The sequence below is a fragment of the Bombina bombina genome, chromosome 2 (genome assembly GCF_027579735.1).
Source record: "Bombina bombina isolate aBomBom1 chromosome 2, aBomBom1.pri, whole genome shotgun sequence".
Lineage (NCBI taxonomy): Eukaryota > Metazoa > Chordata > Amphibia > Anura > Bombinatoridae > Bombina > Bombina bombina.
In genome coordinates this window covers 1,113,652,900-1,113,675,699 of record NC_069500.1, presented here as the reverse complement: position 1 = coordinate 1,113,675,699, position 22,800 = coordinate 1,113,652,900, and the positions used below count along the sequence as shown (strand labels likewise).

The window sequence follows — 22,800 nt, the reverse complement described above, 5'->3', positions numbered from 1 at the left end:
AAAATCCTAAACAAATTCCTAAGAGTTCCATCATTCAAAATGGAAACTATTCGTACCATCCTTCCCATGATCCAAGAGGGTCAATACATGACCACAGTGGACTTAAAGGATGCCTACCTTCACATACCGATTCACAAGGATCATTATCGGTACCTAAGATTTGCCTTCCTAGACAGGCATTACCAGTTTGTAGCTCTTCCCTTCGGATTAGCTACGGCTCCAAGAATCTTTACAAAAGTTCTGGGCTCACTTCTGGTGGTACTAAGACCGCGAGGCATAGCGGTGACTCCGTACCTAGACGACATTCTGATACAAGCGTCAAGTTTTCAAACTGCCAAGTCTCATACAGAGATAGTTCTGGCATTTCTGAGGTCGCATGGGTGGAAGGTGAACGTGGAAAAGAGTTCTCTATTACCACTTACAAGGGTTCCCTTTCTAGGGACTCTTATAGATTCTGTAGAGATGAAAATTTACCTGACAGAGGCCAGGTTATCAAAGCTTCTAAATGCTTGCCGTGTCCTTCATTCCATTTCACACCCGTCAGTAGCTCAGTGCATGGAAGTAATCGGCTTAATGGTAGCGGCAATGGACATAGTACCATTTGCGCGCCTGCATCTCAGACCGCTGCAATTGTGCATGCTAAGTCAGTGGAACGGGGATTACTCAGATTTGTCCCCCCTACTAAATCTGGATCAAGAGACCAGAGATTCTCTTCTATGGTGGCTTTCTCGGCCACATCTGTCCAAGGGGATGACCTTTCGCAGGCCAGATTGGATGATTGTAACAACAGACGCCAGCCTTCTAGGCTGGGGCGCTGTCTGGAACTCCCTGAAGGCTCAGGGACTATGGACTCAGGAGGAGAAACTCCTCCCAATAAATATTCTGGAATTAAGAGCAATATTCAATGCTCTCCTAGCTTGGCCTCAGTTAGCAACTCTGAGGTTCATCAGATTTCAGTCGGACAACATCACGACTGTGTCTTACATCAACCATCAAGGGGGAACCAGAAGTTCCCTAGCGATGTTGGAAGTCTCAAAGATAATTCGCTGGGCAGAGTCCCAATCTTGCCACCTGTCAGCGATTTACATCCCAGGCGTGGAGAACTGGGAGGCGGATTTTCTAAGTCGCCAGACTTTTCATCCGGGGGAGTGGGAACTTCATCCGGAGGTTTTTGCTGAACTGATTCATCGTTGGGGCAAACCAGATCTGGATCTCATGGCGTCTCGCCAGAACGCCAAACTTCCTTGTTACGGATCCAGGTCCAGGGACCCGGGAGCGGTGCTGATAGATGCTCTGACAGCCCCTTGGGTCTTCAACATGGCTTATGTGTTTCCACCATTTCCGATGCTTCCTCGTTTGATTGCCAAGATCAAACAGGAAAGAGCTTCGGTGATTCTGATAGCGCCTGCGTGGCCACGCAGGACCTGGTATGCAGACCTAGTGGACATGTCGTCCTGTCCACCGTGGTCTCTGCCTCTGAGACAGGACCTTCTAATTCAGGGTCCTTTCAACCATCCAAATCTAATTTCTCTGAGGCTGACTGCATGGAGATTGAACGCTTGATTCTATCAAAGCATGGCTTCTCGGAGTCGGTTATTGATACCTTAATACAGGCTAGGAAGCCTGTTACCAGAAAAATTTACCATAAGATATGGCGTAAATATTTATATTGGTGCGAATCCAAGAGTTACTCATGGAGTAAGGTTAGGATTCCTAGGATATTGTCCTTTCTACAAGACGGTTTAGAAAAGGGCTTATCTGCTAGTTCGTTAAAGGGACAGATTTCTGCTCTGTCTATTCTTCTACACAAACGTCTGGCTGAAGTTCCAGACGTTCAGGCTTTTTGTCAGGCTTTAGCTAGGATTAAGCCTGTGTTTAAGACCGTTGCTCCGCCGTGGAGCTTAAACTTAGTTCTTAACGTTCTTCAAGGCGTTCCATTTGAACCCCTTCATTCCATTGATATCAAGCTGTTATCCTGGAAGGTTCTGTTTTTGATGGCTATTTCCTCGGCTCGAAGAGTCTCTGAGTTATCGGCCTTACATTGTGATTCTCCTTATCTGATTTTTCATTCAGACAAGGTAGTTCTGCGTACTAAACCTGGGTTCTTACCTAAGGTAGTTACTAACAGGAATATCAATCAAGAGATTGTTGTTCCATCACTGTGTCCTTACCCTTCTTCAAAGAAGGAACGACTTTTGCATAATCTGGACGTAGTCCGTGCCCTGAAGTTCTATTTGCAGGCAACTAAAGATTTTCGTCAAACTTCTTCCCTGTTTGTCGTTTACTCTGGGCAGAGAAGAGGTCAAAAGGCTTCGGCTACCTCTCTCTCTTTTTGGCTTCGTAGCATAATACGTTTAGCCTATGAGACTGCTGGACAGCAGCCTCCTGAAAGGATTACAGCTCATTCTACTAGAGCTGTGGCTTCCACCTGGGCCTTTAAAAATGAGGCCTCTGTTGAACAGATTTGCAAGGCTGCGACTTGGTCTTCACTTCACACTTTTTCAAAATTTTACAAATTTGACACTTTTGCTTCTTCGGAGGCTATTTTTGGGAGAAAGATACTTCAGGCAGTGGTTCCTTCTGTTTAATGTTCCTGCCTTGTCCCTCCCTTCATCCGTGTACTTTAGCTTTGGTATTGGTATTCCATAAGTAATGGATGACCCGTGGACTGACTACACTTAAGAGAAAACATAATTTATGCTTACCTGATAAATTTATTTCTCTTGTAGTGTAGTCAGTCCACGGCCCGCCCTGTCTTTAAGGCAGACCTAAATTTTAATTAAACTCCAGTCACCACTGCACCCTATGGTTTCTCCTTTCTCGTCTGGTTTTGGTCGAATGACTGAATATGACATGTGAGGGGAGGAGCTATATAGCAGCTCTGCTTGGGTGATCCTCTTGCAGCTTCCTGTTAGGAAGAGATATATTCCATAAGTAATGGATGACCCGTGGACTGACTACACTACAAGAGAAATAAATTTATCAGGTAAGCATAAATTATGTTTTTCAGCTATCGATGCACTATCTCAAACTTCACAAACTCACCTTTTCCTCTTTCTGACCATCACCTCCCTCCCTACAGCTCTCCCTCCTTCTACCCCTCAGACTAAACTTCACAGAAATATCAAGTCACTAGATCAGCTCGCTAGCTCTCTTAACCCTCTTCTCTCTTCTATCCCCCTCTTTTTCCTGTCCTGATGAAGCTATCTGCCACTATAACTCCACCCTTACATCGGTCCTTGATAATCTGGCCCCACCTACCATAGCTCGGAAAACATACACTCATCCTCAGCCCTGGCATACTCCTCTGAAAGGGTACCTGCGTAGATCGTACTGCTGAGCAACACTGGAGGAAATATCGGAGTTCTGCTGACTTTCTTCACTATAAATTCATCTTGAACTCTTACTACTTTGCCCTTAATCTATATAAGCAACATTACTTATCCACTCTTATCTCTACTCTTTCTTCAAATCCAAAACATCTGTTCTCCACATTCCATACTCTTCTCCGCCTACCCTCACCTCCCACCACAACTTTTCTCTCAGCTCAAGATTTTGCCAGCTACTTCAACAACAAAATCGACTCCATCAGAAATTAAATCAGCTCTGAACATACTACCGGTCTACCACCCCCTCAAATGCTCACAATCATCCAAAACCCACATAGCCATAAATTTAGCTCTTTTTCCCCTGTTACAGAGGAAGAAGTTTCTGCCCTTATACTATCCTCTCTCCTCACTACCTGTCCACTCGACCCCATTCCCTCAAAACTACTCCCCTCCCTCTCTTCTATCCTTATCCATATATTACCCATATACTCGCACACATCTACAACCTCTCCCTCCGCACAGGTATAGTCCCCATATCTCTTAAGCATGCATTAGTCACACCTATCTTCAAAAAAACCTTCTCTCGACCCAACCTGCCCATCCAACTACCACCCTATTTCCCTACTCCCTCTTGCCTCAAAGCTTCTTGAAAAGCTAGTATCTGCATGTCTATCCCATTTCCTTACATTAAACTCCCTCCTTGATCCACTGCCATCTGGATTTTGCCCTCTTCACTCAACAGAGACAGCAATTGTTAAGGTTTCCAACGACCTACTTACAGCAAAATCCAAAGGCCACTTCTCTCTACTTATCCTCCTTGAATTGTCTGCAGCCTTTGATACTGTCGACCACTCTCTTTTTCTCCATACCCTCCAATCCTTTGGCATCTGCGACATGGCTCTTTCTTGGTTCTCTTCCTATCTGTCTAACCGTACCTTTAGTGTAGCCTTCTCTGGGGCATCCTGTTACAAACTGCTATTTGTAACTGGCCCTTTAAATGGAAAATTGCCCTGCTTCCCTGGATTTTGGAGAAGCCTATTTGCCAGCCTCCTTCCACATGACTATGGCCCCTGGAAGATTGTGCCCCTGAGGACATATTGACTTTTATTGGGTGTGTATGGCCCTTTAAGAACCGGCTGGGGACATATTGTGACTTTGGTGAACAATGCCCCTTTAAGACTATGTCCCCAGACCTGTGAAATGACTTGTCCCTGGCTTTCTCCCACTTGGTTCAGTTTCATTGTGTGCCATTAAGTGCTATGTGACAGACCCTTCGGTCAGAACTACAGAGATAACTTTGTTCAGCTTCAAGAAGCATTCTAAATACAAGTTTGCTGGGATCAGCTCTAATTAAGTTTAGTGATAAAATTTCCCATTGTCTAATCAGACTTCTAGTAGTGATAAGGTGGACTGCATTGTTTTATTGTGTGTAAAATGTTATCTGCTGAAGTAATGTTGTGGCCTGTCAAAGGGAGTGTCTCTCTATCTAATATCAAATGTGTGATGGGGGATTTTATGCCTCCCCCTGAGAGTGTCCTGTTTGCATGTAACCTCAATAAAAAGCAGGCTGTGTGCTCCAGCACATCAGACCTATTTCTGACCCTCTAACTTGCAGCTTTGACTCATGTTTGTAGGGGACAGCTTCAGCTATAATCACTACAGGGATTGCTATGCTTTTCATACTCCCTTAGCTACGGGGATTGCTACAGAAGGAAGAGGTTCACCTACTGGAGCCTGGTCGTAGGTCCAGGGCGCAGAGCAGACGGCGAGATACCAGCCCAGCAGCGGTGGTTCGTGGAGTCTGTGTTACTTATGGTGGCTACGCAGCAGTTAGAGTGTCCACGGTGCTGCTGCTCCTTTGGTGAGCGCTAGGAGCATCCTTTTCTACGGTCCAACTTCCAGCCAGCCTGGAGGCAACCATAACATTTGGCGGCAGCGGTGGGATCGCGTCCTAGCGCAAGGAGCAGCACCACAACAGCACTGGTATCGTAGGAGAGTAATGGAGGGCAACGCTAGCCACTGCGCAGCGTCCCTACCTACAGCAGCATGGAGCTGACAAGATACTGGTCAGAACCATGTGAAGAGCACCTCAACCGGATCCGTCGCTATGAGGGCGCGGATTTCGTTCCAGAGGTAAAGAGGCGGCTAGTCCGATATGGTCCAGACCCTGCACAGGAGGTAGTCAGTCGCCTCATCCGGGAATTGGCTACTGAGAACGAAGCGGCACGAGCCTTTGAGCGCCAACTGTGGAGTTTGAGGGTATGGACACCTGGTCTCTCTCCCCAGCCGCAGCATGTTCCACAGGGAGAGGAGAGCAGCGACCTCCCTCCCCAGCGGCAGTATACTGTGCAGAGGGAAGAGACAACCGGTCTCCTTCCCCAACCCCAACCAGAGATACCAGAGGCAGCAGGCCTCATAGACTGGTCCTGGGAGGACCCCCAGCAGGCAGGTGGAGATGGGACCGCAGTCTCTCTACCGGCCCTACAGGGATGCTGGGCAGGCGGCCCAGATCCCCAGCGACAGACCCAGCTACAGGGAGGGGAGAGCATCGACCTCCCTCCCCAGCCGGAGTGTGCCTTCCAGGGAGAGGAGACAACCGGTCTCTCTCCCCAGCCGCAGCATGTTCCACAGGAAGCGGAGAGCATCGACCTCCCTTCCCAACGGCCGCCGGAGTATCAGGAGGAGGAGGTAAGCCAATCTCCCCCTCCCCAGCTAACTCCTAACTTGGGCCCAGGGTTAACAGTGGAGATGTTAACCCCCACTGACCCCCACGTTCCCTTTGCCACCAGGCAGGACTATGCCCCAATTCCCCCAGCAGAAGAGCTGGCATCAGGACAGAGCGCTGCTGGCCTCTGCCCTACAGACCTTGTCCTTGTTACAGGACTGGCCTGCAAACCCCTCACCCCAGCAGAAGCGCTGGCACCAGGGCAGAGTGCCGCTGGCCTCTGCCCCCCAAGTACCATCAGCTATTTGCCCAGCTGCGCCAGGAAGGCCGAGGATGCTACACTTTCATCCTACAACCTGGAACCTACAGGCCAGTACTACGTATTGTGGGGGGGCTACTTTGCTGCTAATGTTTATTTGTGGGTGGGTTGCGAGACTAACTTAGGCACTGACCGGCAGAAGGTCAGGTGCCTGGTTAGTCTCCCTCCAAAAGGGGAGATATGTTACAAACTGCTATTTGTAACTGGCCCTTTAAATGGAAAATTGCCCTTCTTCCCTGGATTTTGGAGAAGCCTATTTGCCAGCCTCCTTCCACATGACTATGGCCCCTGGAAGATTGTGCCCCTGAGGACATATTGACTTTTATTGGGTGTGTATGGCCCTTTAAGAACCGTCTGGGGACATATTGTGACTTTGGTGAACAATGCCCCTTTAAGACTATGTCCCCAGACCTGTGAAATGACTTGTCCCTGGCTTTCTCCCACTTGGTTCAGTTTCATTGTGTGCCATTAAGTGCTATGTGACAGACCCTTCGGTCAGAACTACAGAGATAACTTTGTTCAGCTTCAAGAAGCATTCTAAATGCAAGTTTGCTGGGATCAGCTCTAATTAAGTTTAGTGATAAACTTTCCCATTGTCTAATCAGACTTCTAGTAGTGATAAGGTGGACTGCATTGTTTTATTGTGTGTAAAATGTTATCTGCTGAAGTAATGTTGTGGCCTGTCAAAGGGAGTGTCTCTCTATCTAATATCAAATGTGTGATGGGGGATTTTATGCCTCCCCCTGAGAGTGTCCTGTTTGCATGTAACCTCAATAAAAAGCAGGCTGTGTGCTCCAGCACATCAGACCTATTTCTGACCCTCTAACTTGCAGCTTTGACTCATGTTTGTAGGGGACAGCTTCAGCTATAATCACTACAGGGATTGCTATGCTTTTCATACTCCCTTAGCTACGGGGATTGCTACAGAAGGAAGAGGTTCACCTACTGGAGCCTGGTCGTAGGTCCAGGGCGCAGAGCAGACGGCGAGATACCAGCCCAGCAGCGGTGGTTCGTGGAGTCTGCGTTACTTATGGTGGCTACGCAGCAGTTAGAGTGTCCACGGTGCTGCTGCTCCTTTGGTGAGCGCTAGGAGCATCCTTTTCTACGGTCCAACTGCCAGCCTGGAGGCAACCGTAACACATCCTCTGCCCCATTACCTCTTTCTGTTGGGGTACCGCAAGGCTCTGTCCTCGGTCCCCTTCTCTTCTCAATCTACACGTCCTCATTAGGTTCCTTAATTCACTATCATCTGTATGCCGACAATACCCAAATCTACCTCTCTGCACCAGAACTATCTCTTTCCTTGCTAACCCGTGTCACTAACTGTCTCTCTTATATCTCATCTTGGATGTCCTCTCACTACCTCAAGCTAAATCTCTCCAAAACTGAGCTCCTTATTTTTCCCCCTTCTTCCAAAATCTCCACACCCCATGTCTCTATAACTGTTGATAACTCCATCATTACCCCAACCTCACATGCCCGATGTCTTGGGGTCACACTTGACTCAGATCTTTCACTCCTCACATTCAGTCCTTGGCCAAAGCCTGCCGCTTCCACCTTAAAACATAGCTAAAATCGGACATTTCCTTACACAAGACACAACTAAGATTTTAATCCACTCTCTCATCCCTTCCCGCCTCGACTGCTGCAACTTCAACCTCTCTGGTCTCCCTAGCTGCCGCCTAGCTCCTTTACAATCCATAATGAATTCCTTTGCCAGGCTCATCTTCCTTACACGTCGCTCTTCATCTTCTGCACCTCTCTGCCAATCCCTTCACTGGCTTCTTCTTGCCTCCAGGATTAAACACAAAATTATCACTCTGACTTATAAAGCCCTCAATTGGATTGCTCCCCCCTACATCTCAGACCTTGTCTCCAGATACTCTCCCTCCCGACCCCTCGCTCCGCTCATGATCTCCTACTTTCCTCCCCTCTTGTTACCTCCTCACATTCCAGTTTACAAGATTTCTCCAGATTGGCCCCCATCTTATGGAACTCTCTGCCTCGCTCCACAAGACTCTCCCCTAGTTTTAAAAGCTTCAAGTGCTACCTGAAGACTCTATTCAGGGATGCATACAACCTACACTAACCTTTCCTATCTCCACTGCTTAAACCCCACAGCATGTAAGCCTATGAGCCCAGCTGTTTGTAGTCCACCTTCATAAGAGTCGACTACAACAGTGCAACTCTCGGCAGGACCCTCTACCCATTTGATCCCTGTAATTGTTTTTATATACCACCTATGTTCATAGCGCTGCGGAACCTGTTAGCACTTTACAAATACTTGATAATAATAATAAAATAAAATGTTGAGGGTACTAAATACCAAAACACAGTTTATAAATACTGTTTCTACATGTTGAAAAGCATATACAGTATGTCTAAATGTCTTCTACAAAATATAACAATAAACATTTTTGTAACAAAATACCATTTTTAATATGAGACTAAAATAATTGTTTCTGTTTTCTGCTAGGGAAATCGCCTACCAAGCTCATCATCAATACTTTCAAAATCCAAAACATTTCCTTTGTTAGGTAATGAAAGTAATGAAAGTAGAGGAACATTCTCCAAGGAATCACCAAACAACCTACTAAAAGGTATGTATTAAAATAATTAAGATATTTCAGATATAGACCATCCTTATACGAGAAATCTACTTACAGTTAGAATTGTTGAATGATTAAGTTTGGTTGTATCCAGTCTTGTGAATTTTTGCTAACCCATAAGTGATTGATAGGTGGTGTCTATATAAGTTGCATGTATCTTTGTGTATAGCTATACTGTTAATTTCAATCTATGATACAACAAATTATATGTCCAAAACAAATAAATGGCATCCAGTGTACCCTTGCAAAACGGTCTTTCAATATTATTTGTAAGTGACCTACCTAGTTTGGTGCTCTTGTGTATTGGATCACTGTCATACTGTGTCCTAGTTCCAAGTTGTAAAAATCCTATGATTTCATATCATGTATTGTGACCTTGGGCTTGTCTGCTACGAACATCTGTTTCAATAATATTTCAGTTTACCCTAAAACAATATCCTTTGTATACTAAAGTTCTGGGAACAAGTTTCCAAGTTACTTTCATGTAATTTTCTCATTGAAAGATGGGAGCAACAACATGAAGCCTATGGGCTTACTCTCCCTATATGTGCTCTACATATACATGCACTGTTATGTATAGGAGTCATGCTAGAGGTCCACATGTTTCACCATATATTTGGTGTTGCCAATATGGTATCCAGACAACTCATCTGGGCTTACAAATATATTTGCGCTACTAAGCAGGGCAGCTACGGCTGAACATATGCATACTCTCTAAACATACAGCAGTTACTATAAAAAAGGATGTAGGTATTGCCACTAGCCCCACCTTAAAGGGATAAATCAAAATTAAAAATCATTCAGATAGAGCATGTCATTTTAAGACACTTTTAATCTAACTTCTATTATTAAATGTATTTAGTTCTCTTAATATCCTTTGTTAAAAAGAATAATTAAATCAATGTAAATATTTGCATAGGACTTGGCACATCTAAAAGAGCACATTAGCACATCTTAACCCCTTAATGACCACAATGTACCCTGTATGTCACTGGTCGTTAACGGGACACTGTACCCAAAAAAAATATTTCGTGATTCAGATTGAGCATGAAATTTTAAGCAACTTTCTAATTTACTCCTATTATCAAATTTTCTTCATTCTCTTGGTATCTTTATTTGAAATGCAAAAATGTAAGTTTAGATGCCGACCCATTTTTGGTGAACAACCTGGGTTGTCCTTGCTGATTGGTGGATAAATTCAGCCACCAATAAAAAAGTGCTGTCCAGAGTACTGAAACCAAAAAAAGAGCCTAGATGCCTTCTTTTTCAAATAATGATAGCAATAGAACAAAGAAAAATTGATAATAGGAGTAAATTAGAAAGTTGCTTAAAATTGCATGCTCTTTCTGAATTACAAAAGAAAAAATTTGGGTTCAGTGTCCCTTTAAGGGTTTTTTCAGGACATAATAGCACAAGTCTAGCAAGAACACGCTATTAATGCACTCCCTCCAGCAGGCTTTGTAGAATAGAGCAGTCTCAACGCTGGTGGCAAGACCGCGCTATAAAACAATCAAGTCCCAAAAAAGGGCCAGCGACATACAGGGTACGTCGCTGGTCCTTAAGGGGTTAAAAAGAATAGAAACATATCCTACACTACGGAAGCTAGCTGGGGATTAGTTGCTACACACATTTATTCTTTTCATTGGCTCACCAGATGTAGCTCTGGAGCTGACTTTAACTATGTGTTTAAAACTTTAACTATGTGTAAAAAGATTTGCAAATTACTATCCTAAATACAGATAGGGCTAGATTACAAATGGCACACTAGCTTGTGCGTGCAAGCGATATTGTTTTTTTCCGGCTTTCTACGTGCTACTGAAATATTGCTCGTATTATAAGTTGAAAGTAAACGCTATATATCTATATCTATAGATGTGGGTACATATGTATTTTGGTTTTATGTGATTTACTGTACATATTTCACATTCCAATGTTCTTCACTTACAGTGACATTTTATTTTTATTATAAATGTATATATATTCAGGTTTTTGCGCAAGCAAACTTTTTTATTTTCAACTTGTAATAAGAGCCAAACCTGACACGTGCAAAAAGATTACTTCTAGCAAAGTTAAAGTTAAGCAGGAGCTCTAAATAGTGTGCCACTTGTAATCTAGCCCAACATACGCTGATTATCCACCTTTTCAGCCCTTCATAGTCTACTGCTGTTTAACATGTAATGGTGATATTGCCAAAGTTTGGAGTCCACTAAAAAGTGGCCAACAAATCTGTTTAAAATTTAGATGCCAGACATAATTTTAGGAGTTTCGGGGTAATTAGCCCCGTCCTCAGACCTGGACCTGGTCTGAGGACGGGGCTAATTACCCCGAAACGTTACTACACTGTTATGTATTAAATACAATATTTTGCAAGACCTGGCGAGTGCGTCCTTTTCTACCGTATATGCTATCTTTTGATGCACCCCGGGCACACTAACTACCATTGGGACAGTGAGTGCAGAGCTCTGGAACTCTTTTGTGTGTGTATGTGTGTATATATATATATATATATATATATATATATATATATATATATATATATATATACATACAGAGAAGTGCACTCACAGGAACGAACAACTGGCTCAATACCATTGTTAGCCTGTTCTATGGCGATTTACCACCTGGGTGCAGCTTTTTAGCCCAGTAATGCTTTTCACAGAGGAGAAATTTCCTGTAGTATATCAGTCTGATCCCGCCTATTACGGTCAGTCCAGCGCCGAAATACCAGGCAATTCCACTCTGAACAAGGAACACAGCAACCCCAGACGATCGTTTCGGCCTTCATTGGGCCTCGTCAGTGAGGTGTAGCCATATTCCTCTAAGCACACTGAGCAAGGAGTCCACGTCTGGTTGCCCCTTTTTCCCATAGGGAGACTAAATACATACAGAGAAGTGCACTCACAGGAACGAACAACTGGCTCAATACCATTGTTAGCCTGTTCTATGGCGATTTACCACCTGGGTGCAGCTTTTTAGCCCAGTAATGCTTTTCACAGAGTAGAAATTTCCTGTATTATATCAGTCTGATCCCGCCTATTTCGGTCAGTCCAGTCCATTTCTGTGTGTGTGTGTGTATATATATATATATATATATATATATATATATATATATATATATATATATATATATATATATATATATATATATATATATATATATATATATATATCAAATTACCCAAAAAGTTAGGAGCATGGGAGAAAAGAGTTTATCGAGCCCAGCACTAAAAAGTATGCAAGCCCCGTTACCTCCTCATCATGGTAAACCTAAAACTGCCTGATGTTTCTCAGGATACAATGATACAGTAACGACAGCTCCCACTGACATTAAAAAGTGTTTATGTGTATATAAATATATATACAAACACACATATATATTTGTGTGTGTATGTGTATCTTTTCAAGTCTAAAATTTATATATACATTTTTTTTATTTTCAGTAATTTTCAGAATTGAATAGTCCATCATATAATTTTTCTTTTTATTAATGTATTTGCTATTTTCACTTGAAAACCTAGCAGTATTTACATCACTAAGCGTGTGCCAAATCAGAGCTTGACATATATTTACTTTTGAACTTAGATTTCTAATTATGAATTATTTCTGGAAATCATTTTGTAAGATAATGCCTTAAATGTTTTCATAGTTGGGTATAATGTTTTGATTAGTTGAGAGCCTGCTATTCATCAGTGTGATAGATTCACTGGAATCCCCCCAAGCTCTACAGATTTCCCAATCTCTCCTGTTTTATGGAATGAATGAATAAAATTTCTCATATTCTTTATTTTTTAGTTAATGGGCTCCTTAGAAAAACCTAATAAAATGTGAACTCTTGTTTAAACCAGTGACTTCTAAAAAGTTTTTTTTTTTAAACATAGCTTTCAGCCACCCCAAATTTTATGAAACTATCACAGCCCCTACTTCAGCTTAATTACCCTGGGGCCATGTCCCAGTACAAAACTGAGACTGCTGTAGCGCTACCAAGACTTTTTTAAATCCCACACCCAGTCATGCCCTGAACCAACCAGATTGTACCTAACTCTGCCCTGACTGCTAACACAGGGACTGCATATTTGGAGATATAGTGGTGGTGGTGATGGGGGGTTCACATCTCTTTGCTAAGGTACCTCAAAACGTGTGGCTTTTTATTTCATGTAATTAGCAAGAGTCCATGAGCTAGTGACGTATGGGATATACATTCCTACCAGGAGGGGCAAAGTTTCCCAAACCTTAAAATGCCTATAAATACACCCATCACCACACCCACAATTCAGTTTTACAAACTTTGCCTCCCGTGGAGGTGGTGAAGTAAGTTTGTGCTAGATTCTTCGTTGATATGCGCTCCGCAGCAGGCTGGAGCCCGGTTTTCCTCTCAGCGTGCAGTGAATGTCAGAGGGATGTGAAGAGAGTATTGCCTATTTGAATTCAATGATCTCCTTCTACGGGGTCTATTTCATAGGTTCTCTGTTATCGGTCGTCGAGATTCATCTCTTACCTCCCTTTTCAGATCGACGATATACTCTTATATATACCATTTCCTCTACTGATTCTCGTTTCAGTACTGGTTTGGCTTTCTACTATATGTAGATGAGTGTCCTGGGGTAAGTAAGTCTTATTTTCTGTGACACTCTAAGCTATGGTTGGGCACTTTATATAAAAGTTCTAAATATATGTGTTTAAACATTTATTTGCCTTGATTCAGGATGTTCAATATTCCTTATTTCAGACAGTCAGTTTCATTATTTGGGATAATGCATTTGGATATTAAATTTTTTCTTACCTTTAAAATTTGACTTTTTTTCCTGTGGGCTGTTAGGCTCGCGGGGGCTGAAAATGCTTCATTTCTTTCATGTAATTAACAAGAGTCCATGAGCTAGTGACGTATGGGATATACATTCCTACCAGGAGGGGCAAAGTTTCCCAAACCTTAAAATGCCTATAAATACACCCCTCACCACACCCACAAATCAGTTTTTCAAACTTTGCCTCCAAGGGAGGTGGTGAAGTAAGTTTGTGCTAGATTCTACGTTGATATGCGCTCCGCAGCAAGTTGGAGCCCGGTTTTCCTCTCAGCGTGCAGTGAATGTCAGAGGGATGTGAGGAGAGTATTGCCTATTGAATGCAGTGATCTCCTTCTACGGGGTCTATTTCATAAGGTTCTCTGTTATCGGTCGTAGAGATTCATCTCTTACCTCCCTTTTCCTCTACTGATTCTCGTTTCAGTACTGGTTTGGCTTTCTACAAACATGTAGATGAGTGTCCTGGGGTAAGTAAGTCTTATTTTCTGTGACACTCTAAGCTATGGTTGGGCACTTTATATATGTATTCAAACATTTATTTGCCTTGACTCAGAATGTTCAACTTTCCTTATTTCCAGACAGTCAGTTTCATATTTGGGATTATGCTTTAAATTATCATATTTTTTCTTACCTCAAAAATTTGACTTTTTTCCCTGTGGGCTGTTAGGCTCGCGGGGGCTGAAAATGCTTCATTTTATTGCGTCATTCTTGGCGCGGACTTTTTTGGCGCAAAAATTCTTTTCCGTTTCCGGCGTCATACGTGTCGCCGGAAGTTGCGTCATTTTTGACGTTATTTTGCGCCAAAAATGTCGGCGTTCCGGATGTGGCGTCATTTTTGGCGCCAAAAGCATTTAGGCGCCAAATAATGTGGGCGTCTTATTTGGCGCCAAAAAATATGGGCGTCGCTTTTGTCTCCACATTATTTCAGTCTCATTTTTCATTTGCTTCTGGTTGCTAGAAGCTTGATGTTTGGCATTTTTTTCCCATTCCTGAAACTGTCTTATAAGGAATTTGATCTATTTTGCTTTATATGTTGTTTTTTCTCTTACATATTGCAAGATGTCTCACGTTGCATCTGAGCCAGAAGATACTACAGGAAAACCTCTGCCTGCTGGATCTACCAAAGCTAAGTGTATCTGCTGTAAACTTTTGGTAGCTATTCCTCCAGCTGTTGTTTGTAATAATTGTCATGACAAACTTGTTAAAGCAGATAATATTTCCTTTAGTGATGTACCATTGCCTGTTGCAGTTCCCTCAACATCTAAGGTGCAGAATGTTCCTGATAACATAAGAGATTTTGTTTCTGAATCCATAAAGAAGGCTTTGTCTGTTATTTCTCCTTCTAGTAAACGTAAAAAGTCTTTTAAATCTTCTCTCTCTACAGATGAATTTTTAAATGAACACCATCATTCTGATTCTTTGGACTCTTCTGGTTCAGAGGATTCTGTCTCAGAGATTGATGCTGATAAATCTTCATATTTATTTAAGATGGAATTTATTCGCTCTTTACTTAAAGAAGTACTAATTGCTTTAGAAATAGAGGATTCTAGTCCTCTTGATACTAATTCTATACGTTTGGATAAGGTTTTTAAAGCTCCTGCGGTTATTCCAGAAGTATTTCCTGTTCCTAATGCTATTTCTGCAGTAATTGCTAAGGAATGGGATAAATTGGGTAATTCATTTACTCCTTCTAAACGTTTTAAGCAATTATATCCTGTTCCGCCTGACAGGTTAGAATTTTGGGACAAAATCCCTAAAGTTGATGGGGCTATTTCTACCCTTGCTAAACGTACTACCATTCCTACGTCAGATGGTACCTCGTTTAAGGATCCTTTAGATAGAAAAATTGAATCTTTTCTAAGAAAAGCTTATCTATGTTCAGGTAATCTTCTTAGACCTGCTATATCATTGGCTGATGTTGCTGCAGCTTCAACTTTTTGGTTGGAAACTCTAGCGCAACAAGTAACAAATCGTGATTCTCATGATATTATTATTCTTCTCCAGCATGCTAATAATTTCATCTGTGATGCCATTTTTGATATTATTAGAGTTGATGTTAGATTTATGTCTCTGGCTATCTTAGCCAGAAGAGCTTTATGGCTTAAGACTTGGAATGCTGATATGGCTTCTAAATCAACTCTACTTTCCATTTCTTTCCAGGGAAACAAATTATTTGGTTCTCAGTTGGATTCTATTATTTCAACTGTTACTGGTGGGAAAGGAACTTTTTTACCACAGGATAAAAAGTCTAAAGGTAAAAACAGGGCTAACAATCGTTTTCGTTCCTTTCGTTTCAACAAAGAACAAAAGCCTGATCCTTCGTCCTCAGGAGCAGTTTCAGTTTGGAAACCATCTCCAGTCTGGAATAAATCCAAGCCTGCTAGAAAGGCAAAGCCTGCTTCTAAGTTCACATGAAGGTACGGCCCTCATTCCAGTTCAGCTGGTAGGGGGCAGGTTACGTTTTTTCAAAGAAATTTGGATCAATTCTGTTCACAATCTTTGGATTCAGAACATTGTTTCAGAAGGGTACAGAATTGGTTTCAAGATGAGACCTCCTGCAAAGAGATTTTTTCTTTCCCATGTCCCAGTAAATCCAGTGAAAGCTCAAGCATTTCTGAATTGTGTTTCAGATCTAGAGTTGGCTGGAGTAATTATGCCAGTTCCAGTTCCGGAACAGGGGATGGGGTTTTATTCAAATCTCTTCATTGTACCAAAGAAGGAGAATTCCTTCAGACCAGTTCTGGATCTAAAATTATTGAATCGTTATGTAAGGATACCAACGTTCAAGATGGTAACTGTAAGGACTATATTGCCTTTTGTTCAGCAAGGGAATTATATGTCCACAATAGATTTACAGGATGCATATCTGCATATTCCGATTCATCCAGATCATTATCAGTTCCTGAGATTCTCTTTTCTAGACAAGCATTACCAATTTGTGGCTCTACCGTTTGGCCTTGCTACAGCTCCAAGAATTTTCACAAAGATTCTCGGTGCCCTTCTGTCTGTAATCAGAGAACAGGGTATTGTGGTATTTCCTTATTTGGACGATATCTTGGTACTTGCTCCGTCTTTACATTTAGCAGAGTCTCATACGAATCGACTTGTGTTGTTTCTTCAAGATCATGGTTGGAGGATCAATTTACCAAAAAGTTCTTTGATTCCTCAAACAAGGGTAACCTTTCTTGGTTTCCAGATAGATTCAATGTCCATGACTTTGTCTTTAACAGACAAGAGACGTCTAAAATTGATTACAGCCTGTCGAAACCTTCAGTCTCAATCATTCCCTTCGGTAGCCTTATGCATGGAAATTCTAGGTCTTATGACTGCTGCATCGGACGCGATCCCCTTTGCTCGTTTTCACATGCGACCTCTTCAGCTCTGTATGCTGAACCAATGGTGCAGGGATTACACGAAGATATATCAATTAATATCTTTAAAACCGATTGTTCGGCACTCTCTAACGTGGTGGACAGATCACCATCGTTTAATTCAGGGGGCTTCTTTTGTTCTTCCGACCTGGACTGTAATTTCAACAGATGCAAGTCTCACAGGTTGGGGAGCTGTGTGGGGATCTCTGACGGCACAAGGAGTTTGGGAATCTCAGGAGGTGAGATTACCGATCAATATCTTGGAACTCCGTGCAGTTTTCAGAGCTCTTCAGTTTTGGCCTCTTCTGAAGAGAGAATCGTTCATTTGTTTTCAGACAGACAATGTCACAACTGTGGCATACATCAATCATCAAGGAGGGACTCACAGTCCTCTGGCTATGAAAGAAGTATCTCGAATTTTGGTTTGGGCGGAATCCAGCTCCTGTCTAATCTCTGCGGTTCATATCCCAGGTGTAGACAATTGGGAAGCGGATTATCTCAGTCGCCAAACGTTGCATCCGGGTGAATGGTCTCTTCACCCAGAGGTATTTCTTCAGATTGTTCAAATGTGGGGGCTCCCAGAGATAGATCTGATGGCCTCTCATCTAAACAAGAAACTTCCCAGGTATCTGTCCAGATCCCGGGATCCTCAGGCGGAGGCAGTGGATGCATTATCACTTCCTTGGAAGTATCATCCTGCCTATATCTTTCCGCCTCTAGTTCTTCTTCCAAGAGTAATCTCCAAGATTCTGAGGGAATGCTCGTTTGTTCTGCTAATAGCTCCGGCATGGCCTCACAGGTTTTGGTATGCGGATCTTGTCCGGATGGCATCTTGCCAACCATGGACTCTTCCGTTAAGACCAGACCTTCTGTCTCAAGGTCCTTTTTTCCATCCGGATCTGAAATCCTTAAATTTAAAGGTATGGAGATTGAACGCTTGATTCTTGGTCATAGAGGTTTCTCTGACTCCGTGATTAATACTATGTTACAGGCTCGTAAATCTGTATCTCGAGAGATATATTATAGAGTCTGGAAGACTTATATTTCTTGGTGTCTTTCTCATCATTTTTCTTGGCATTCTTTTAGAATACCGAGAATTTTACAGTTTCTTCAGGATGGTTTAGATAAGGGTTTGTCCGCGAGTTCTTTGAAAGGACAAATCTCCGCTCTTTCTGTTCTTTTTCATAGAAAGATTGCTATTCTTCCTGATATTCATTGTTTTGTACAAGCTTTGGTTCGTATAAAACCTGTCATTAAGTCAATTTCTCCTCCATGGAGTTTGAATTTGGTTCTGGGAGCTCTTCAAGCTCCTCCGTTTGAACCTATGCATTCATTGGACATTAAATTACTTTCTTGGAAAGTTTTGTTCCTTTTGGCCATCTCTTCTGCTAGAAGAGTTTCTGAATTATCTGCTCTTTTGTGTGAGTCTCCTTTTCTGATTTTTCATCAGGATAAGGCGGTGTTGCGAACTTCTTTTGAATTTTTACCTAAAGTTGTGAATTCCAACAACATTAGTAGAGAAATTGTGGTTCCTTCATTATGTCCTAATCCTAAGAATTCTAAGGAGAAATCATTGCATTCTTTGGATGTTGTTAGAGCTTTGAAATATTATGTTGAAGCTACGAAATCTTTCCGTAAGACTTCTAGTCTATTTGTTATCTTTTCCGGTTCTAGGAAAGGCCAGAAAGCTTCTGCCATTTCTTTGGCATCTTGGTTGAAATCTTTAATTCATCTTGCCTATGTTGAGTCGGGTAAAATTCCGCCTCAAAGAATTACAGCTCATTCTACTAGGTCAGTTTCTACTTCCTGGGCGTTTAGGAATGAAGCTTCGGTTGACCAGATCTGCAAAGCAGCAACTTGGTCCTCTTTGCATACTTGTACTAAATTCTACCATTTTGATGTATTTTCTTCTTCTGAAGCAGTTTTTGGTAGAAAAGTTCTTCAGGCAGCGGTTTCAGTTTGAATCTTCTGCTTATGTTTTTTGTTAAACTTTATTTTGGGTGTGGATTATTTTCAGCAGGAATTGGCTGTCTTTATTTTATCCCTCCCTCTCTAGTGACTCTTGTGTGGAAAGATCCACATCTTGGGTAGTCATTATCCCATACGTCACTAGCTCATGGACTCTTGTTAATTACATGAAAGAAAACATAATTTATGTAAGAACTTACCTGATAAATTCATTTCTTTCATATTAACAAGAGTCCATGAGGCCCACCCTTTTTTGTGGTGGTTATGATTTTTTTGTATAAAGCACAATTATTCCAATTCCTTATTTTATATGCTTCGCACTTTTTTTCTTATCACCCCACTTCTTGGCTATTCGTTAAACTGATTTGTGGGTGTGGTGAGGGGTGTATTTATAGGCATTTTAAGGTTTGGGAAACTTTGCCCCTCCTGGTAGGAATGTATATCCCATACGTCACTAGCTCATGGACTCTTGTTAATATGAAAGAAATGAATTTATCAGGTAAGTTCTTACATAAATTATGTTTTTATTGCGTCATTCTTGGCGCAGACTTTTTTGGCGCAAAAAATTTCTTAGTTATTTCCGGCGTCATACTTGTCACCGGAAGTTGTTTGTATGTGCGTCATTTTTTGACATTTTTTTGCACCAAAGATGTCGGCGTTACCGGATGTGGAGTCATTTTTGGCGCCAAAGCATTTAGGAGCCAAATAGTGTGGGCGTCTTTTTTGGCGCTAAAAATATGGGCGTCATTTTTGTCTCCACATTATTTAAGTCTCATTGTTTATTTGCTTCTGGTTGCTAGAAGCTTGTTCATTGGCATTTTTTCCCATTCCTGAAACTGTCATTTAAGGAATTTGATAGATTTTGCTTTATATGTTGTTTTTTCTATTACATATTGCAAGATGTCTCAGATTGACCCTGGATCAAAAGCTACTTCTGGAAAAACGCTTAACTGAGTTCAGTTCTACCAAAGCTAAGTCCATTTATTTTAAATGTTATAAATGTTTATCTTTAGCTATGGTTTGTAATAAGTTATTATGATATACTTTCACATGCAGAATCCATTAGTATTTATGCTTTATATATTGCCATTCTTACATCTTATGTGCAAGAAATATTTAGAAGATTTATAAGAAATATATTTGATTCTATGTTAAAGGCTTTGTCTGACTTCGTGCCTTCTAATAAAAAATTTTAGGTCTTTTTCACTTCTTTTTTAATTATTGAAGTTTCAAATGACCAACAACATACTGTTTTATCCTTCTCTGATGATGTTTCTTCTCTTTCAGAATTTTCTTCATCAGATATTGACACTAACAAATCTACTTTTTTATTATTTTTTATTAAAGTACATTTGTTCTTTGTTGAAAAGGTGTTGATTATTTTAGATATTAAGGTAACTAGTTCTTTAAGACTAGCTGACACTATTTCTGCTTATTTATTCTTATGTGTTTTCAGAGGTTTTCTTTCCAATTCCCCATACTAGGGAATGGAATAGGCTGAGAATTTTCTTTTATTCCTTCTTCAAAGGTTTTAAACTATATTCTTTGCCAGCAGTTAAATTCAATTTGGAGGGTTCTCCAATTTATTGGGGCTATCTCTACTCCTACTAATTGGGCTATTGTTTCTATAGCAAAATAGTATTTATTTTCCTTTAGATGGTTGTATCTTATTTATGGAAAATTATTTAGTTCCAGGTACTTTTCTTGGTCCTGTGTTTTATTTGGATGTTGCAATTGCTTCATTTTTGTTCTGTTTACTTTAAGATCAAGTATCAGATTATGATTTATTTTAGCATTGTTAAAGGACAACATTTACTAGACTAGGTGCTGTTGCATTTGTCTTGCTGTTTTGCATTTATTGATTATGCAAGTCCACTGTATTGACTGTTCCTTTAACTGGACTATCATGCTAATAATTTCATTTGTGTCTTCATTTTATTGAATATTTTCGCAAATGAGGGTTAATCTATGTCTTTAGCTATTTCAGCTAGAAGAATTTTGTGATTTTTAAAAAATCCATATTTCTTTTGTTCTAAGATAATCAATTATTTGTTTTATAATTGGATTCCATTCTTAACTGTTACTCTGGGCTTCAAGATTGAGTTCTAAGATTAAAACTTTAAGCTTATACTAGTTTGGTTGTTCTTATTAAGGAACGAATTCCTGAATTCTTTCCCAAGTAACATGTTTATAATTGGAAATTTTTTCAATTCGAAATCAGCTCCCTAATATTGCGATGTACGTATTCCAGCTTGGCTGGCAAGGGGCAGGTTAAGACTTCTTTGAAATTTATTTGGTTCTATTCGGTCCAAATTTCTTTGATTTAATTCCAGTAAGGCTTACACTTTCTTTAAGTGTGTTTCGGTCCTATATATTTTAGGTACTGTTGAAGCATGGCTGGACACCCATGGGGTTCAAGCGCTGCTCAGACCTGGAATCTTCTGGGGTATTTCTTCCAGTTCCATTTTTAGGAAATGGGTTTTGGAGTTTTATTCAAACTATTCTGCCTTTTTTTTTGGTCAGTGATAGCATTATTTGTTTTCATTAGATACAATAAATGCATATTTTCATTTTTCTGTTTTCATTCAGATTATTTTCTGAGGATGCGGAATCTCATATGATTCACTTGCTCTTCAGGACATAGTTAGAGGATCTTTTTTTCGAAAGCTCTTGATTCCTCACACAAGGGTCACATTTTTTAGGTTTCCAGATGGTTTGTGTCACTGTCTTTGTCTCTATCAGACAAGGGACAATTTTATTGTGTTCCGTTTGTCGGTACCTTTAGTCTCTATTATTTCCTTCAGTTGCTATATATGCATAGAAGTTTTAGGTCTTATGGCCACAGCATGGATTTAATTCCCTTTGCTCATTTTCAATAGAAAGAACCTTTCCAGTCTTTTATGCTGAATTATGGTGCAGGGATTCTAGGATTTCGCATTTTAAATCTTCGAATCCTAATATTTATCTCTTGATTTGGTGGTTAAGATCACCATCATTTAGTTCTACAGGTCTCTTTGTTTCTTTCAACCTGGACCATGATCTCTACAGATGTGAGTCTGTTTGGTTGGGAGGCTGTCTGAGGATCTCTGTCAGCACAAGGGGTTTGGAAATCTCAGGAGGCGAGATTACCATTTGATATTTTAGAACTCTGTGTTTTCTCCGAATTTTTCAGTTAGTTTCTTTTTGAAGAAGAGACGTTTAATGTTTTTCAAACAATATCACTACTATGGTGTATGTCAATCATCAGAGTAGGACTTTCAGTCCTTAGGTTGTGACAGAAGTGTCTCGGATATTAGCTTGGGCTAAATCCAGCTCCTATCTAAATTCTGTGTTTTTTTTCCCAGGTATAGATATTTAGGAAGCGGATTATTTCTGTTAATCCAGCTTTTCCTCCGGGAGAATGGTCTCTCTTACCCAGATATGTTTTTTCATCTCATCTGAATAAAGAACTTCCCAGGGGCCTATTAAGGTCCGGGAATCTTCAGGCGGAAGTAATGTATACATTGACATTTCTTTGGAATTATCTTTTGGCCTATTTCTTTCCGCCTCTAGTTCTTCTTCCAGAATTCTTCTGGAGTATTTGTTTGTTATGCTGGTAGCTCCAGCATGGCCTCTCAGGTTTTGGTATACGAATCTCATTCGGATGGCCAGTTGCCAACGTTGGACACCTCTGTTTAAACCAGACCTTTTCTTTCTCAAGGCCATTTTTTTCCATCAGGATATCAAATCATTACATTTGA

The 22,800-nt window shown here is 41.1% G+C and overlaps 1 protein-coding gene across 1 annotated transcript in view; it reads left to right on the top strand.

Moving 5' to 3' along the window:
* MAP9 (microtubule associated protein 9) overlaps positions 1 to 22,800 on the top strand; it is a 263,616-nt gene that overhangs the window by 33,942 nt on the left and 206,874 nt on the right. Inside the window, exon 5 of the mRNA XM_053703765.1 lies at positions 8,790 to 8,913. Coding sequence (XP_053559740.1) covers positions 8,790 to 8,913 — 124 coding nt within the window. The remainder of the gene's footprint in view (positions 1 to 8,789; positions 8,914 to 22,800) is intronic.